The 18,537-nt window shown below is 47.8% G+C and overlaps 1 protein-coding gene and 1 long non-coding RNA gene across 7 annotated transcripts in view; one reads left to right on the forward strand and one right to left on the reverse strand.

The window, feature by feature from the left end:
- The window catches only part of EOMES (eomesodermin), a 307,841-nt gene extending 304,624 nt beyond the window's left edge, over positions 1-3,217 (forward strand). For all 6 annotated transcript variants that reach the window (XM_083578004.1, XM_083578006.1, XM_083578005.1 and 3 more), the window contains 3 exons: positions 188-346; positions 794-855; positions 1,445-3,217. In XM_083578004.1, the coding sequence (XP_083434130.1) occupies positions 188-346; positions 794-855; positions 1,445-2,180 (957 nt within the window). In that variant the 3' untranslated portion in view covers positions 2,181-3,217. The remainder of the gene's footprint in view (positions 1-187; positions 347-793; positions 856-1,444) is intronic.
- The window catches only part of LOC310745642, a 30,691-nt gene extending 15,416 nt beyond the window's left edge, over positions 1-15,275 (reverse strand). The window contains exons 1-2 of the long non-coding RNA XR_014540267.1: positions 14,947-15,275; positions 12,724-12,790 (exon numbers count right to left, since the gene is read on the reverse strand). This is a non-coding gene — a long non-coding RNA (uncharacterized lncRNA). The remainder of the gene's footprint in view (positions 1-12,723; positions 12,791-14,946) is intronic.
- Between the last annotated feature and the right edge of the window lie 3,262 nt (positions 15,276-18,537).

An 18,537-nucleotide genomic window follows, 5' to 3' on the forward strand; every position in this document is an offset into this window, starting at 1 on the left:
TAAATTCTGAATTTGCTGGAGTCATCTCGACAGTACATCTTGTCCCTTTTTTAAAGTTATAAATTGGCATGTGGACATGGGAATTAGTGCCGTATTAAAGGCTTGCAAAATTTGAAAGTCTCCTTCCCTATGTCAGGTGGATTTAAAAAAAAGTATTGTGCACTAACTCAGCGTTCATCTTTTCCAGATGATAGTACTTCAATCTCTGCATAAATATCAGCCTCGTCTCCACATTGTGGAAGTGACAGAAGATGGTGTTGAGGACATGAATGACTCCTCTAAGACACAGACATTTAACTTCCCTGAAACGCAATTCATTGCTGTGACTGCATATCAGAACACTGATGTAAGGATAAAATATGCTTGGTATGCTAAATAGCTTTTATCTGGGATGTGCTATGATACCCTTCATAAATTAAGAGGTAAAATAGGAACACAAAAAAGAGAGTGATAAACTTGAGCTTTAAATACTTTTGTTAACTGGAAGCAAGGGGTGGTATTCAACTGAGTTTTACTCCAAGTAAACCCATTAAAATTAATGGACCTAGCTTAGTTGTGTTCATTTCAGTGGGTATACTCAGAGTAAAACATAGTTGAATACCACTCAAGCAGCTCCACATCTGTCTGTTTTACCACTGCTGTAGATATAGTTGTTAACTTGATTTCCTAAAGAAATACACAAAAGCTTTCTAAATAAGTACCTCTCCTTTTTGCATGTACAAAGGAAATTATCGTCTTTTTACAGATTTTGAGGTATCTAAGTAGACACCACTATTTTGTCTTTACTTTTCAGATCACACAGCTTAAAATTGACCATAATCCTTTTGCAAAAGGCTTTCGGGACAACTATGATTCGTAAGTAGTATTCTCATCTCTATGTGGTACAAATAGTTCTATTCTATAAAAGTGCAGATTTTTAAAATTACATTAATTTAAGAGCTTTTGTATTGGTAGCTAGCAACAATCTTCAAAGTGTCTTACTTAAGAGCGATGGAACTTTCTTCTAAGCAAAAATAGTCTCCCATCTAGGTGAAAATGAATGTTAGATTGCAAGCTATTTCAGCTCTTCACTTACCTAAATTGCAGCAGAGGCAGCTGACTGGGTTTCCAGAAAGTAAAAGTAGCACAAGATTTTATTCTGGAATAAGGTCTAAATTTGCACATACACCACTGCAAATAAATAAATATTCATGTGTGTTTTTTAAATGTTCCTCACCTAGCTAAACTTTTTATATTGCGTTTCAAAGTGAACTTAACTGGGAGAATTTGCAGAAAGTATACTTTAAATAGACTTTAATATTTGTTGACTTTAATCTTGACTATATAATAAATGGCCAGCCCAGCATGATCTCCTTGGGACTGAGCCATCTCTCCTTGCATGCTAATGCCAACATCCTAAATGGTAAAGAACAATATCTTAGGCGTTTTTCTCTTGTGTTTGTAGCATGTACACAGCTTCAGAAAATGACAGATTAACTCCATCTCCCACGGATTCTCCTAGATCCCACCAGATTGTCCCAGGAGCCCGGTACAGCGTGCAACCCTTCTTCCAGGAACAATTTGTCAACAACCTGCCACCGACTAGATTTTATAACGGGGAAAGAACTGTGCCTCAGACAAACGGGCTCCTCTCGCCTCAGCAGAACGAAGAGGTGGCCAATCCTCCACAGAGATGGTTTGTCACTCCAGTCCAGCAGTCTGGGGCCAACAAACTGGACATGAACTCTTACGAAACAGACTACTCTCCTAGTACTTTACTTCCTTATGGGATCAAGTCCCTCCCCCTGCAGACATCCCATGCCTTGGGCTATTACCCTGACCCTACGTTCTCCTCCATGGCTGGATGGGGGAGCAGAGGCTCTTACCAGAGGAAAATGTCCGCTGGCTTACCTTGGGCCTCCAGGACAAGCCCCCCAGGTTTCTCCGAAGACCTGCTTTCTAAGGAGAAAGTGAAAGAAGAAATGGGGTCATCCTGGATAGAGACGCCACCATCCATAAAATCTCTAGATTCAAACGATTCTGGAGTCTACACAGGCGCTTGCAAAAGGCGGCGACTCTCCCCAAGCACGTCCAGCAACGAAAACTCCCCCACGATGAAGTGTGAGGACATTAATGCCGAGGACTATGGCAAAGACACTTCCAAAGGCATGGGCTACTATGCTTTCTATACCAGTTCTTAAGCCCTAGTCTCTGTGTTAGAACTTGACTTGGCTATAATCTTTCAGTGGTGTTGCGGAGGTCTTTTGCACAAATGTTGCCAAAGGAACTCTTTACCTTCCCACCTTTTTGAAAAAAAATGTTCTTGTGCAATTCCATAGAAGGTGCCAAAGCTTTTTGACTGACTTCTGCAGGTAAAAAAGGGAAGAAACTGGGTAGCACTCCAAAATGACTTGGCCTCTTTACCCCCCACCCCCTCCTGCTCCCCACCCCCAGCTAAGGAGACAGCGAGGGAGAATCTCTAAGCATCATTCTGATTTTAAGTGTGGCTTTCAGAAAGGGCCAGGAAAGGAGGGGGTAATAAAGCAAAGGTTGTACAATCAGGCCAGTGCGTAAGTGCTGTGCACTAACAAACAGTTTGAGGGAAGAGTTAGGTGCTTATTGAACAAATTACTACCCTATTGGATCTATTGTTGTAGCTGAATAGTGGAAATATTCGAAGTGGAGGCTTTATCAATAGAGTATTTCTTCATGATGTATGCAAAAACCAAACTTTTGGCTCAATGAATAAGCCTTGCTTTTTTCTGGGGAGATTTTAAATGACTTGGCAGAAAGTTATGGCAGTGAAGGAATCCTACAAAGGTAGCAAAAACCCAGTATTAAATGTACAGCTCTGTGTTGTCTAGATATATTGTGGACTATGACAAAACATTCTGTGTAGTTCTAGTCATGGCAGTGCAGTTGAGTGTCTGAAGCCGGTGCGTGTTGGGAGTTCTTTATTTAAAACAACTTCAAAGTGGATTCTGATGCTGAGAGTACATCAAAATATATATTTATTGGTAGGTGGTGAATGTATTTTTCAGCCGTTCTGAACTGAGTGTTGTAACTCCTCTTGCTCAATCTATAAATATTATGAGACAATGCCGAGATGGCAAAAGACTTTAAAACAAAGCATTAGTTTTATTGCAGGGGTGGGGTGGGGGGGTGAAGCTGAGACTTTTGTCTGTATATAATGATTTTTAATAAATGTGTTGCAATGATAGGTGCTGAATTCTGCAAAGGAGAATTGAGAGTCGGTGTGCCCTCTATCCCTTGTTAGTAATAAGTTTGCAGCAGGACCTTAGAAGCAAATTTAAAATAATAATAATTAAATGTAAAAATGTGGAAGTCTAAAGCTACTTAAAAGGCCTCCTGTGCTCCATCCCAAAGTGGGAAATCTGAGGACCCAAAGCAAGACGCAGGAATCCAGATCTTCAGTGGCTTGGTACATGAGTGATGGCCTTCAATAATGGGGAAGGGGCTATTTCAAAGGGGGGGGGGCAAGTCAGGAGCCCAGCTCCACTTCCTAACAGCTGCAGGGCTAAGATGAAAGAGCTGCCCACTTTCTCCTGCTCCAGACACCAGGGCTGGGGAGTTTGGCAAGCTTCAACTTTACCTACGCAGATATTGTGCAGGTGGGTCTGTTGGCTAGTCCTGCCAGGTGGATATTTGCTGAAGCTGGTTGCCTCTCCCTAGCATCACTCAAAAAGAAAGACGTCTAGACTGGGATGGAAGCAAGGAAGAACAGGGTCTAAAACTCCTGTTGCGCGTCAGATTAGCAATCTAGTACTATGCAGGCTAGCGCGTCTCTGTGGGCATTTTGTCTTCTGTCGGCTGAGCCCTTTCTTTTTTCGCGTGCTTTAAATTCATTATGAATGTTTTACTTGAACTTGCGCTCCAGGTCGACGCGCCGTGAACTGGGAAGCGAGGCGTATTTTTGCCTTGACCGTCCGGGAGCCGGTTGACAAGAAGCCTTCTGCACCTTCTCTTCCCCGAAAATACATAGAGAGCTCCCTCTCCTCCAGCCGCGCGAAGGAGATCACGAACGGGGCTTGGCGCTCAGCGGTGCCAAAACAAGCCCTTCTGCCGGGGAGTTTCCCTGCTAGGAAAGTGAAGCAATCGAGGGAGGAGGGGAGCCCTTCCTATCCCTTTTTCTTGAGCTTTTGTTCCCATGTAAATCAAAGCGGCAGCTCTCCACCTTGCCTAGAGAGGGGCTGGTGCAACGGGAGCCCATCCTCGCGCGTTATGTATCCTCTCTCCTCTTCCCACTTGGAAAAACTGATGGAAACGCGCTACTCCCAGTTTTAAAAACTGGGCTGTGCTCTTCGCAGCTACCGCGGGCGAATAGGCGGGGCCTCCCTTTTAATTTTCCCAATAGTGGGGACGTTTAAATAACAAAAAACTTTTGAAGGAGCCCGGCTTTAAAATGAAACAAATCTAAGCGCGACCTGATCCACAGCGCTCTTGCTGCGGAGCGCATTGATTTAAAAGGGGGCTCCGGTGAAATGTACATCCTTGGGTCAGAGAACTAGCCGGTCTTCTTGTCCCTATGGACCGGGCGCGGGGCGGGAATGCGTAAGGCAAAGCTTCCAAACGTGGATCAAGTGCATTGCGATTGCTAGGTCATCTGATTCCCTTGCAAACGGAACCATGCAGGGTCGCCGGAACAGAATATGCAGGCAAAGAGCTGATAAAAGCTCCAGTCCTATTTGCCTGCCTCCTTCGATAGAAGTAGGCTTGGGAATCATTATAAAGCTGGCGTTGGTGGGGCGAGATTTTACTTGTGCTACGCTTTGAGCGTTACAAACCTTGGCAACCTATCCTTTTTCATGGGCGGCAAACGGGAAAGTGACCATTATGGACTGGGACTCCTTGCCAAGGCATCGAGAAGCTGCGTCGGGTCGCTGCACCAGCGCTGCTCCGATTATAGGCAGCTTTTTTGAGCCCACAGAGTCCTTACCCTTTGCCCATCTCCCTCCGCATGAAGAGTTCTGTGCGTGCCGAAGGCTCGCCATTTTCCACGATCCAACTGGTGGTCACCAAGCTTTCCCAGCGCCACCATCATTTCCCAAGATCGTGGTTCTGCCCTTCTGCCAAACCATTTTTTTCCCTGCCTGCCCCTCCTCTCTCACCCTCTTCCCAAGGTCCCTTTCCCTCGTTTTCCGTTGTTCTGTAACTCCCTCCTTTCCTTTCCGCCGCAGTGTTTTCGCGCAGCAGCCTGTATATTTTTGCACTGCACAGTTAACAAAAAAAAGAAGAAGAAAGGTGGTGGTTGGGGGGTGGGGTTAGAGAAGGTAGAAGGGGGGAGAGAGAAGGGGAAAAAACAACTTGCGAAAAGTCCTCACACTGTTTAATGGAAACATAAGTGCCTGGCTGGCCCCAATTAACACCTTGTGATAAGGCATTCCTAAAATGGGGGTGCCAGACACCAAATTGCGAATAAATGTATCTAATTAATCCGCCAAGGATGACACTGACAAACAAGCCTATATTTAAACCGAGATCGCAGAGCCTGGAGGATCGCGCCTTATTTGTTTACAATAACCGCGGAGGAAAGTTAAGAGAGCCCCGGCGGCTTTCCGCGAAGGTGACGCGGGCAGCGAGTTGCAGGAGCCTCGGCGCAACCTTGCAGGCTGCGCCTGGGCAGCGAGGCGCACCGATCGAGCGACAGACGCCTCGGGGGGGCGGACGGGCCTGGTCTCCCGCCGTTTCCAGGCTGCAACCTCCACTGCAGAGCTGCACTCCTTATTGACTTTTACATTGCACCACCACCGAACTTGGTGCATGCAAGGGGGTTTTCTGGGGCGGGCGGGCGGGCGGCAGTACTGTTCCCTGCCCCGAGGGCGCGTACATTAAGCTGAACGGTGCAGCGGAAGCCGTGCTCATTGGTTACAGCCAAAGGGAAGACCCACCTCCAATGCATTGTGTTTTCCTCCTTAATTACGCTCTAAAGATTTTTGTGTATTTCTTTTGTGTGTGTGGAGACAATGAAATGAGGCAGTATATAATAACAGTGGGTAAATATTCGACGTTAGCATAGACCCATTGAAAGCAATGGACTTAAGGCACGGCAGTCCTTTGACGACGATCGACCCGGGGCTGCCACACAGCAAACCCGCGGGGTCGGTATTGTGGGGATGCGCAAGGTACGCGCAAACGCACTCCTCCCCGCCTGTTTACTTAAGAGCAAGCCTCGCTAAAGTCTGCGCGTAAACTCTCCAGGAAGGCTGAGGACGAAAGTGATCAGCCGATGTTTCCAGATGATGTTTTTTTCAACCTATTGACAGCGCAGTCCTAGCCGTGACTGCTCGGATGGAAGTCCTATTGAACTCAATGGGGCTTCCTCCTCCCAGGTCTGTCGGGTTAGGATTGCAGCCCGAATTAGTTTTTGTTTCTTTTGTTAGTTGCCCGATAACATAGGCTCGCTGGGCGCTCTGCAAATGAAATCTTTGGCTTTTTCGTTGAATTACTGGTTCTAATCTGAACAGTTTACGATCAAAGGCAATGCCTGAGACAGAAAAGGTGCAAGAGCGATTATGTATGGCCTGACTCGCACGCAAATGCGCCCACACACATACACAGCCTTTCTGGTGATTATTATTTTTAATCGTCCTTTCGGTGCTACCTACAATCGCATCCGGATTTTGGAGAGCGCGGAGCGCGCGCGAGTTGATTCTCAGGCGCGCGTCTCTATCAAGCGAGAGGGACCCCGCCATTGGGGCGTCCAGAAACTGGACGTCTCCGGGGTCCCCGTCGGAAATCGTTCTTTACAGGCTGTATACGCACCATACATTTAAAGCGTTAACTGAGGCCAGCCAAGCGCACGAGTCCCCCGCCAAAAAAATAGATAAAAATAAAATGCTGGGAAACGTAGTAGGTTAAGCGTGCTGAGAACTGTAGTTCGGTGAGGGGGTAAACTATAGTTCCCTGTATTCTTTGAGGTGGGAAGCCGTACGCTTTGAACGTGCCAACAGGAAACAAGCGACGAGGACACGGGTACACCCTCCCTCTCCAAACCGTCCAGGTTTCCAGTTGCTAGGGATGGAGAAAATCACGCGCTTTTTTTAATCGTGTCAAGTCAAAGAGGACCATTTAATCCCATCTTAAACCCATTTGCGCGAAAGCCCTTGACCCGGTCCCCTCCCCGCCTGGTGCCCAGTCCCAGAATTTCCCCCCTATGCGTCTAGGGACGTGCGCTTCCCTGCGCCCCTTTCCGCGCAGGATCCGCTGCCTTGTACAGGGGGCCGGCCAGGCGTCAGTTCGCGAAGGGAGCAGCGGATCTCGGCTCCTCACCCCCCTGGGCCCTGGGGAAGCTTTTAAAAGTTTAATCTTTTATTTTGTTTTTGTATAGGTTAGAAGCCGCCCAGAGTGGCTGGAACAACCCCATCAGAAGGCATATAATAAAATTCTTTTTCTTCTTGGGCGATCACTCGTAGCCATTGTCTTCTATAAACACGGTTTTAACAGTGGGTCCTTAAGTGACTGTGGAGGCCAATTCTGGATCCACACGTCCTTCCACAGTGGGGACGTTGGTTTCCGGACAGGAGTTGATCATGGTGAGGAATTTGCCAAGCGTCCCTTGCTCATAGTGCGTTTCTCCCTTGCGTCCTGAGTTCGTGTCTTCAAAGTCCATGACACCTTTGGTAAAGGCTGTTCTCCAGTTGGAGCGCTGGCAGGCCAGTGTTTCCCAGCTGTTGGTATTTATACTACTTTTTTATATATTTGCCTTGAGGGAGTCTTTAAATCTCTTTTGCTGACCACCGGCATTACGCTTTCCATTTCCGCAGGGGAGGCGGCTAAGAGGCATCCCCCTTCTCAGGCCCGTCGGCCCTTGGTGGAATCAGCCTTGGGAGGCTTCCTTTCAGAGGCGATTGCTCCAACCGCCCTTCCTTCTCCTCCGATCTCTTTCTCCCCAAGCGCATTTAAAGTAGAACTTCCGGCCCTGGGAAACGTGCCCTTTGGGACTCCTGCGAGTTTGTGCGAAAAGTCACGAGCGCATCGTGGGTCTCCCAGGCCGAGGCGTCCACGCTGCCGCCCGAGGCTGACCGCCGCTTCCTCCCTCTCAGCTTCCTGCGCAAACCGGGCCATAGCTGTCAATTTACAGATTTGAAAATAAGGGACCAGCAGCCTTGAAAATAAGGGACCAGCAGCCAAAATAAGGGACCTGCAGCCTCACCTGTTCCAGGCACTCCAGTCTTCCTGTCCTCCTGCAATCTGGTCAAACTCATGCTGGTAGCTTCCAGAACACTGTCCAACCAGCTTTGTAACCAGAGGTTCAACTGAATAGAATCTGAATCACATGCACCACAAGGCCTATGCAGCCTCAACTTAAGATGGCTCCCCGGCCTGGCTTTGCACTGCAAAGTTTGCAGCAGCACGTGCAACAAAACGGCGTCCAACATTCAAAACCCCCTCAGCTTGCATTAACTAGCCACACACAAGGCATGCAAGCTCCACCCCCAGTAGTTCTTAGACTTCTTATTGGGTGAGCAACACAGCCAAGCAACACAGTTGGAGCCTCCCTCCTCCCTGGCCGGCAGGGAGGGAGGGAGAGGAGCTGCTTCCTTTGAAATTTAAGGGACATCATTTAAGGGACATCATTTAAGGGACATCCATCAATAAGGGACAGCAGCGGGACATGGCGCTGGAATAAGGGACTGTCCCTTCAAATAAGGGACACTTGACAGCTATGAACCGGGCGCACCCTGGAGTGCCATCGAGCACCTGCTCCCGAGTAGACCGCGCACAATAAGCCTTATCCACGGCAGCAGTAAAGGCTGCTTGCCTGGAATAGCAGGGCCGGCACACCAGGGACTTCTGGCCGGCCTAGTTCCAGGTTTGTCTGTCTGACTGGTTCATCCTTCTGTTCTCTCTGAAAGGTGGCTGGCTAGTTTTTTTACCCCTTAAGTTTTCAGCTTCTTTGATCAGACAAAAAGGTTTGTTCTCCCCCAAATCTTTAAAATGCCCCACCCCACTGAAACCAGAGGGACCGCCAAAGGGTCCATACCTGACCTGGAGATGCTGCGTTCCTTAAACTTGGGTCTCCAGCTGTTTTTGGGCTACAATTCCCATCATTATCCCTAGCTTAGCAGGACCAGTGGTCAGGGATGATGGGAGTGGTAGTCCAACAACAGGTGGAGACCCCAAGTTTGTGGGGTTTCTCTCTGAGACCTGCAGGTATATAAATAAAACCAATAAACAAAAAATAAGTGGTATATAAATGTGGTTAAATACTAATACTTGTGAAAAATGAACTTCTGCCCACAAAGAGGTGTGCTGTAAATGAATCATCTGGACAGTCACTCAAAGGTAAATCCCTTCATGTTCATTGGGGCTTCCTCCCGTTAAGTTGACACAGCATGTTATTTTACAGTACTTGGAGCAACTGATGCGGGTGGCGCTGTGGTCTAAACCACTGAGCCTCTTTGGCTTGCTGATCAGAAGGTTGGCGGTTTGAACAGGGCCATCTTAAGTATATCCGGCGCCGTGGTGCAAAGATCCCTCCGGCGCCCCCCCCCCCATTTCCCAGAGTTGCCCACTTTTTTATGGCAAGCTTTGTGGGGCTGGAGGAGGCAGTCAGTGGCTCCTCTGGCGGGGAAGAGGTGGAGGCTCCGGACATGGCGCTGCTTCAGCAAGGTGGGTGAGGGTGGCGAGCTGATGCCGGGAGGCGCTGCGCCCAGCCTCCGCCTCTTCCCTGGCGCCCTCCAGAACTTGGCGCCCTATGAGCGCCACAACCCTATAGTTGCCTTTTACTGGACTTAACTGTCCAGAGCTCCTTTACTTTTTTACCATTACTTGGAGGAGGAACAGACTGGTTTTGGCATAAGCTCTCTGGCCACAAATGCCACAATAAATAGCACCATCCAGGGCACATCACCTTGGAAGAGAGTACAGTTGTGTTCAATGGGACTTGCTCCCAGAATTATTTCCTTTCGCAGAACTACAGCCTCAGTGCAATCCTATGCATGTGTACTCAGCCACATGTAAGTCCAAATCTAGCCCAATGGAAGAGAATCACTCACTAGTAACTCTTAGTTAGCTTTTAAGGTGAACTTGTTGCCCTCCCATCAGCCCCAGCCAACATCGCCAATGCTCAGAGATGATTGGGCATTGCATTCACACAGGTGTAGTGGCCTAGGGTTGTGGGGGGGGGGGTCAAAGATACACTACTATTTCTGCAGCAGGGTCTCTGTCTCCAGCATCCTAGAGGCTTCCAATTGGGATGAAGGAGGAGCCTTTTAGCCAAGGTCTTCATATCCTTCCTGCCGATTGGAGTCAATCAGAGTGAAAGGAGATGAGTCAGCCATTGGCTTCTGGGGAAACTCTGGAGAAAGTGTACAAGAAAGAAAGAACCCTGAGGAGTGTGTGCCCTCCCCATGCTCCAATGCATACAAATGATGTCATGCAGGCACTGAGAAAAACTTGCATGCATGAGAAATTCCGGTCCAAGGATAAGCACCAATTTGGAAGCATCCTGATTCTAATGACTGCAAGGAGCTTAGGGTGAGTCTGGGAAGAGCTCTGTGTCCAGAGACCTTTTCCTAGTAGTAGGAAGCAATGGTAGAACACAGTCATTTGTTTATTTCATACATTTTATGCATTGCTTTATTGAAAAACAAACAAACAAAAAGCACCTCAAATGGGTCAAGGGCCAAACGGTATTGCCAGGATTGGAGCAGATCTTATTTCCTCTGCCTTTTTGTGTGTGGAAGAAAGCAGAAATGCTGCTCTGGAGTTTTTCTTTTTAGATACAGTATGAAAGCTCTGGTAACTGGGCATCGGAGCTTCCCAGAACCTCAAAGAAAACAAATGCGACGCCATCTAGTGCCCAAGAGCATACACAGCAAGCACAGCTTTCTGCTACAGTGGCTTCTGTCAACCCTGATGTTTTACCTCCACTGCTGGAGGGCATGTGCTTCTGAATGGCAGTCGCTGGGAACAGCAGGAGGGGAGAGTGTGCTTAAGCTCAGGTCCTGCTTGCGGATTTCCCATAAGCAACTGGTTGGCCACTGTGAGAACAGGATGCTGGAGAGTGGATGAGCCACTGACCTGACCCACCAGGTTTTCCTTATGCAACCCCACCAACTAAGCTTATGCGGGTGGCACTGTGGTCTAAACCACAGAGCCTAGGGCTTGTCGATCAGAAGGTTGGCAGTTCGAATCCCAGCGACGAGGTGAGCTCCTATTGCTCAGTCCCTGCTCCTGCCAACCTAGCAGTTCGAAAGCATATCAAAGTACAAGTAGATAAATAGGTACCGCTCTGGCGGGAAGGTAAACGGTGTTTCCATGCGTTGCTCTGGTTTGCCAGAAGCGGCTTAGTCATGCTGGCCACATGACCCGGAAGCTGTACGCCGGCTCCCTTGGCCAATAAAGCGAGATGAGCGCCGCAACCCCAGAGTCATTCACGACTGGACATAACTGTCAGGGGTCCTTTACCTTTACCCCTCCTAACAATATTGTTTCCCCACCCCCAGATAGGTAAGAAGGCTGTGAAGGCAGATGGTTTCATAAGTTTGAGCAACTTCACCATTCCTTATCCATCAAATTAAAAGCACAGAAGTTTATGACATGTTGGAGGAAATATGCCAGTGTAGTGCTGTGGTTAGAGTGTCGGACTAGGACCAAGAGACCTGGATTTAACCCCACTTGGCCATGGAGTTACCTGGGTGACCTTAGACTATTCCCTGCCTCTCAGCCCAACTCACTTCGCAGAGTTCTTATGGGGATTAAATGAAGAGGGAGGGAGAACCACGTATGCTATCATTGAGCTCCTTGGAAGAAAAGGTGGGATATAAATGAAATAAATAAATAGCCACATGATAGGTTAGAAACAATAATAAACTAGTAGCGTAATGTACACACAACTGAAAGGTAAAAGTGGGTGTATCAAACAAGCAGGACCTTTGCTCAGTAGTTACCATTAACACATTGCTATTTGCTGCGGTATTTTCTTCTATCGCTTGCAGTCACAAGAAAATACAGTATAATGGTAAAAAAAAAAAAAAGGTAAAGGACCCCTGGATGGTTAAGTCCAGTCAAAGGAGACTATGGGGTTGCTGTGCTCATCTCGCTTTCAGGCCAAGGGAGCCGGTGTTTGTCCACAGGCAGCTTTCTGGGTCATGCGGCCAGCATGACTAAACCGCTTCTGGCACAACGGGACACTGTGACGGAAACCAGAGTGCACAGGAACACTGTTTACCTTCCTGCCACAGCGGTACCTATTTATCCACTCGCACTGGTATGCTTTCAAACTGCTAGCCTGCCAGGAGTTGGGACATAGCAACAGGAGTTCACTCCGCCGTGGGGATTTAAACCGCCAACCTTCCGATTGGCAAGCCCAAGAGGCTCAGTGGTTTAGACCACAGTGCCACCCACTCCCTAACACAGTATAATGACTATGAGGCTAACACCCATACAGCTTTCTCTCTGTATGCCCAAGGTTTAATCTTGCACCTCATTCAGATGAAGCAATTCTCAAAATACCTAGATGTGAGTAAGCATGCCTCTCTTGTGCTAATTTTGGGCATGTGTGAAAGACTATGGTGCAATTCTAAATCCAGCTTTATATGGATGGAAGGACATTTTCTGCGAAATTTAGTTTTTATCCTGCACTTGTTCCCAAGAAGTTCAAAGTGGTGAACACAGTTCTCTTCCCCCTCCCCGTTTTATATCTACAACAACCCTGCGAGGCAGGTCAGGGTGAAAGAGAAAGACCAGCCTACGCTCCCCCAGTGACAATCCACTCACCAGTAAGAATTTCTGAACTAAGCATGTCCTCTCTTCCACTAGCTGGTGCGGTATGGTGACTTCCTTCCTGGGGGAGAAACATTACAGAGAGAATACAAGTCAGCTGAAACTATAGTTTATGCCAAAGACTGACAGCATTTAATTGAGGAGGGGGTTTGAAGGCAACAAGGACAATATAGGCCAAACTTTCACTGAGGTGTTCAACCAAGAGTGGGGAACCCGTGACCTTCCAGATATTGCTGGACTACAATTCCCATTGTCCCTGACCATTGGTTAAATTGACTTGGGTTGATGGGAGTTGGAGTCAAAACAACTTATAGATGGCCACAGGTTCCTATGCTTGTGGTAAATCTTTGTGTGGGGAACAATACTCCTCCTAGATTTCAGGTGGACAAATTAGATTACCAGATTACAGGCTGATATGCTAATTCTCTATGCACTAGGATGTATTTATTTCGGTGTGAAAGATCACTTAATTGTGTGAGCCCACACCTGCAGTTTGAAGCGTTGCAGCCTAGATACTGGTTTTCCTCCTCTGGGAGAGCCAGGCCATGGATCAGAGAGAATTTTTAGTAGATAGCACAATGGCAGAGAGTAGGAAGGACAATACCTCAGATATGTTGGGCCTACAAGGATTTGTCCATATGCAGTTAAGAACTTTCTGATTATCAGAGGATTTATATCTTGCTTTTCTGATTCCAGAAGCAAATCCACAAAGTGGTTTGCATCAGCAGAAGTTCATTAATTACCAAAAATCAATTTTAAAAATACAAGCGAAGACTATAATAAAAAACAGTGAAACGAATTAGTAGTGGATCAAAAGACAAAAGGCCAGAGAGGGATCACTTCTTAAACCTGTGGGGAACCTCTGGCTCTCCAGGTGTTTGTTGAACTATAATTTCCATAATCCCTGACAATTGACCTTGCCAGTTGGGAGCTGAAGTCCAACGTCTGTCAGGCTACAAGTTCTCCATTCTTGGCCTAAGGGAATAGGCACGTTCCTATAGGGCAGTCTTCACCAACCTCATGTCCTCCAGATGTTTTGGACTACAAGCAGTGCGCTACTGGCTGGTGCTGGTGGGAGTTGTAGTCCGAAACATCTGGAAGGTACCAGGTTCGCAAAGGACGACATGGAGGAGACAGCCCTTCAGTTATTGTGGGTCCAAGTCATTCAGGTCTTTAAAGATGGTGACCAACATTTTGGATTTTACCCAGAATAGGACAATACATCTGTAACAATGGGGGAAAGGAGCTGGACAGGGACAATCAACTTGATGTTTTAGGATTTGATGTAACTGGAAGAAGAAGCATTGATAAAATTCACATTCTGTGTAGTTATTGGTTACTGAGGTAAATCTTTGTGGGCAGAAGTTCATTTTTCACAAGGCAGCCTTGCACATTGCCATGTTTTCAATTCCTTTTTTCCTTTCTTCTTTTGCGCCTGATTCTTCAGAGAGATTTATGATTATGTTGATGATGACCACGCACAGCCTTTTCTTCCCCTCCTTGCCTGGCAGAATATCCCCGTATGCTAATAATATGATGATGTCGGCTAATATAAATATTAATCTCATCCCTTTTGGGAAGGATTTTAGTGCTTGCTGGATTTCGTGAAATATAATCCAGGGGAGAAGAACATTATACTGCCAGTGTGGAATGCAAACTACAATTTGAATAAAATGATAGGCATGGTATCAAATAGTTCCTTGAGGGAGTATTATGCTCTGAGCTGTCACAACGGATTGCCTGAATAAACTAGACTGGAGATGTGATCCTAATCATATTGATGAAACATTCATCTGAAAGAATGAGTACAACCAGAAGGGACTCACTAGGAATACAATTAAATCCTAATCTGGGCAGGAGAAATCCTCTGAAGAGACGATGGCAGGAAAACAATGACAATAAGAAGGGGGAAACTAGGTGAGGTGATGTTCGGCTTTCTGGTATCGTCCCTTGGACCTCCATAAAGAAGGCAGCGGCCCACCAAACCCAGTCCACTATAATGCTTCAAAGTCCACTCCACGTTTTCTACTAGGCCTAGCAGACCAGAATCCGGAGCCATTTTAGGTTTTCCTCAGGGCTCACTTCCTTCTCACTCTAGCCTTGGTCAGCCAGATTCAGGTAGGCCTCAGCGAACAGATCTGTTTGCGCTAAAGCTGCTTAAACAAAGCTGGACTTTTGCTTTGAAGAGCATTTCCCGGGGCCCACAAAGAAGCTTACCCAGGAATCAGTGCTATTTTTCTAGAAAAAGAGGTACCGGAACTCGTCACGAACACCTCCCTCATTCTCTTGAATGACAACGGCGCCGACTTGAAAGGTGCAGGAACTGAATTCCAGCAAGTTCTGGCTGAGGAAAGCCCTGATCCATGGTAATCCAGGCATGCACCTGAAGTTCAAGTTCTTCAGGTAGCGGGTGCTGCTGGCTTAATCCTCCACCTCATCTATTGTTGATCCCTCTTGGCACCTGGCCTGCTTGTCTTCCTAGAATTGTGCCTGTTTACCTGGCTGATCAACCTGGTTAACCTGCCTATTTTTGCTTTCATACGGCTGCGGGGAAAGCCCCGCCTGGAATATTGTATTGAAATTCCCTTGCTGCTGGTCTCAAGGCTGCAGCTGGGGCAGAACCCCACAGCCCAGATGAGGGCTGGTGCTCCTTATCGGGCACATATCCTGCCAGCGCTGAGCGTGCTGCACTGGCTGCCAATCAGACACCAAGCCATTTTTTTGGGATCCTGCTGCTTACATACAAAGCCCTAAATAAATCTGCACCAGGTTACTACCGCCTTCTGCTCTGTTGCCCGCTAAGGGCGCTACAGCCGGCAAATGGCACCTTTTGAGATCCTCTCTAAAGAACAGCGAGAGAGATCTTTTCTATCTGAGCTCAGCTGGTTAGAGCAGGAGTCATCAAAATGTATTAGCTGCGGCCTGGTCCACTGTCCCTCAGACCTTGTGGCGGGCCAGAGAAGTGGCACCAAGGGGGGGGGTGGGGAAGCTGGAAGAAGAGGTGAGGGGGGCATGTAGTCCTACCCCCCAGCCCCAGCCTCAGCCGCTGCACTTACCTTCCCAGGGGCTGCCGCCGCTGCCATCACCACCGCTGCTGCTGCTTCTCGTCGGTAGGCAGAACGAGCTCATCCGCTCTGCTCTCTGGCCCACAGGAGCACCAGGGCGGCGGTGGCAGCAGCGGCAGAGGGAAGATGAGTGGCAGAGGGAAGAAGGGCTGGCTCTGGAGAGGGGCTGCTTAAAATGGAGCTCAGCCAGCTCAGCCCAGCCCTCTTCCTCCTCTAGGCAGGACGAGCAGAAGTCAGGAAGAGGGAGGGAGGAGGCACCGCCCCGGTGTGTGCGTGTGGGAATGGAATGGTGCAGCCCGAATGAACAGAATCCCCACACCAATCCATGGACAGTCCACTGGCCAGATCCTGAAGGCAATTGGGCCAGATCCGGCTTGCAGACCTTAGTTTGCTGACCCCTGGGTTAGAGGTAAGGACCCCTCTATGGTTAAAGGCGATTATGGGGTTGTGATGCTCATCTCGCTTTCAGGCCGAGGGAGCCGGCGTTTGTCCACAGACAGCTTTCCGGGTCATGTGGGCAGCATAACTAAACCGCTTCTGGTGCAACGGGACACCGTGACAGAAACCAGAGCACACGGAAATGCCGTTTACCTTCCCGCCACAGCGGTACGTACTTATTTACTTGCACTGGTGTGCTTTCGAACTGCTAGGTTGGCAGGAGCTGGGACAGAGCAATGGGAGCTTACCCCATTGCGGGGATTTGAACTGCCCGTCTTCTGATCAGCAAGCCCAAGAGGCTCAGTGTTTTAGACCACAGCGCCACCCTTGTGTGTATCAGCATGGTGCTGATAATGCGAAGGTTGCAGGTTCGACCCCCCCTATGGGACAGCTGCATATTCCTGCATTGCGGGGGGTTGGGCTAGATGATCCTCAGGGTCCCTTCCAACTCTATGATCTTGGGGATTATCTCCAATCTCCACTCTGTGGTGCTTAGCATCGAGATCTGAGAAGCTTTCAGCACAACACAATGTGGCCCTGTGGTTGAAAAATGTTTCCTGTGCTCCTGCTATGTGTAGTTAACCTGGGAGCAACTCCCATGGAACTCAGTAGAGTTTACTTCTGAGTATACCAGTGGTCCTAACCCTTAGTGCTAGCCCAGCCACATATAATGAAATGAGGAAGAAAAGGTTTCTTTCTGATACATCCCTACTTCCCTGGAGCCAATCCTCTTTTGTCCAATGTCCTTAGCATGCTGTTTGCCTTGACTGGAGCCCAAGAGGTAATGTCCATTTCTTCTAGCAGAAAAAAGAAGTTTTATAGGTTACATTTAAGAGTGGCAGCCCTAAAAGATACAGATCTTTTGCCTGGGGTTAACAACTCCGGAGATTTCTGAAGGTACATTAACACCTTAGATTTAGGTACCACCCGGCAACAAGCGTGCATCTTTGGAAGATGGAAGCAAATCAGACACTGCCTTTGTATGTCGCAGGGGATTACACCATTTTAGTGTTTATGCCCTTTGGCTTTACAAATGTTCCTGTCAGTGCTCCAGAGGTTAGTGAGGAGGGTCTGGGTTAAAATGGACTTGCTGGAGTTGTTTTGCTTTCTGGGGATCACGTGGAAACTTCAGGAGATTGGGAAAGGCTTGTTGTGATTCAGGATTATGGAGCCTTTGGTTGTTTAACGTTGTTGGGCTTTTATGGTGCTTTTATGCAATGCTTTTCTTCTGCATACCCTTTGCATACCCAGAAAAAAGCACCACTTTTATGGTTTTGTCCTGGTCTGGCTTGCTGCTCAATATGTGCGCAAGCTACCTAAACTGGAGAAATTCATAATCTATAGACCAATCTACAGGCTGGCATCCATCAGTTGAATTGTTTTATGACTTATCTAATAATGCATGTTTAGAAACTGGAAGGATTCCGGTTTTGGTCATATAAGTGTGACCTGCAACAAAATGGTGCAGTCTGGAGTGCTCTTATTCAGGATGCCAGCCAGCCATGATCTTTTCCAGGATATTCCATTCCATCCCCCCATAATTTTCAATTCTGCCCTGCAACAGTCAGTCAGCATCGAGCTGTTTAGGGGATTTGCTTCCCTCCTCAAAAATTCATTGTTCATATGGAAACCTTGGTGTCCCCCTTTGTCTGCTGATATCTTCCTTTTTTGTGTGTGGGTCGTGCTGCTTTGGCTGCTTAAGGCCTGACAGTTGGAAAATGAGTGGACTCTTGGAAAACAATATAGGATTGTGTAACTTCAGAGTACCCCAGAGTACCTAAGGAGCTTACTGGGGACTCACTGTATGAAACTGAAGCCCGGGATCAAGAACACTAGGGATAACATTGACTCTTTCGAGTTACTTGTATTATTAGTTAGTAGTAGTAGTGTTCATATTGTTATTCGTAGTAGTCTTGGTAGTATTAATAGTAAAGATAAAGGTAAAAGACCCCTGGATGGTTAAGTCCAATCAAAGGCGACTATGGGGTTGCAGTGCTCATCTCACTTTCAGGCAGAGGGAGCCGGCGTTTGTCCACAGACAGCATTCCGGGTCATGTGGCCAGCATGTCTAAACCACTTCTGGTGCAACAGAACACTGTGACAGAAGCCAGAGTGCACAGAAACGCCGTTTACCTTCCCGCCGCAGCGGTACCTATTTATCTACTTGCACTGGCATGCTTTCGAACTGCTAGGTTGACAGGAGCTGGGGCAGAGCAACGGGAGCTCACCCTGTCGCGGGGATTCAAACCACTGACCTTCTGATCGGCAAGCCCAAGCGGCTCAGTGGTTTAGACCACAGCGCCAC

This window comes from Podarcis filfolensis (assembly GCF_964270895.1).
Source record: "Podarcis filfolensis genome assembly, chromosome: 12".
Lineage (NCBI taxonomy): Eukaryota > Metazoa > Chordata > Lepidosauria > Squamata > Lacertidae > Podarcis > Podarcis filfolensis.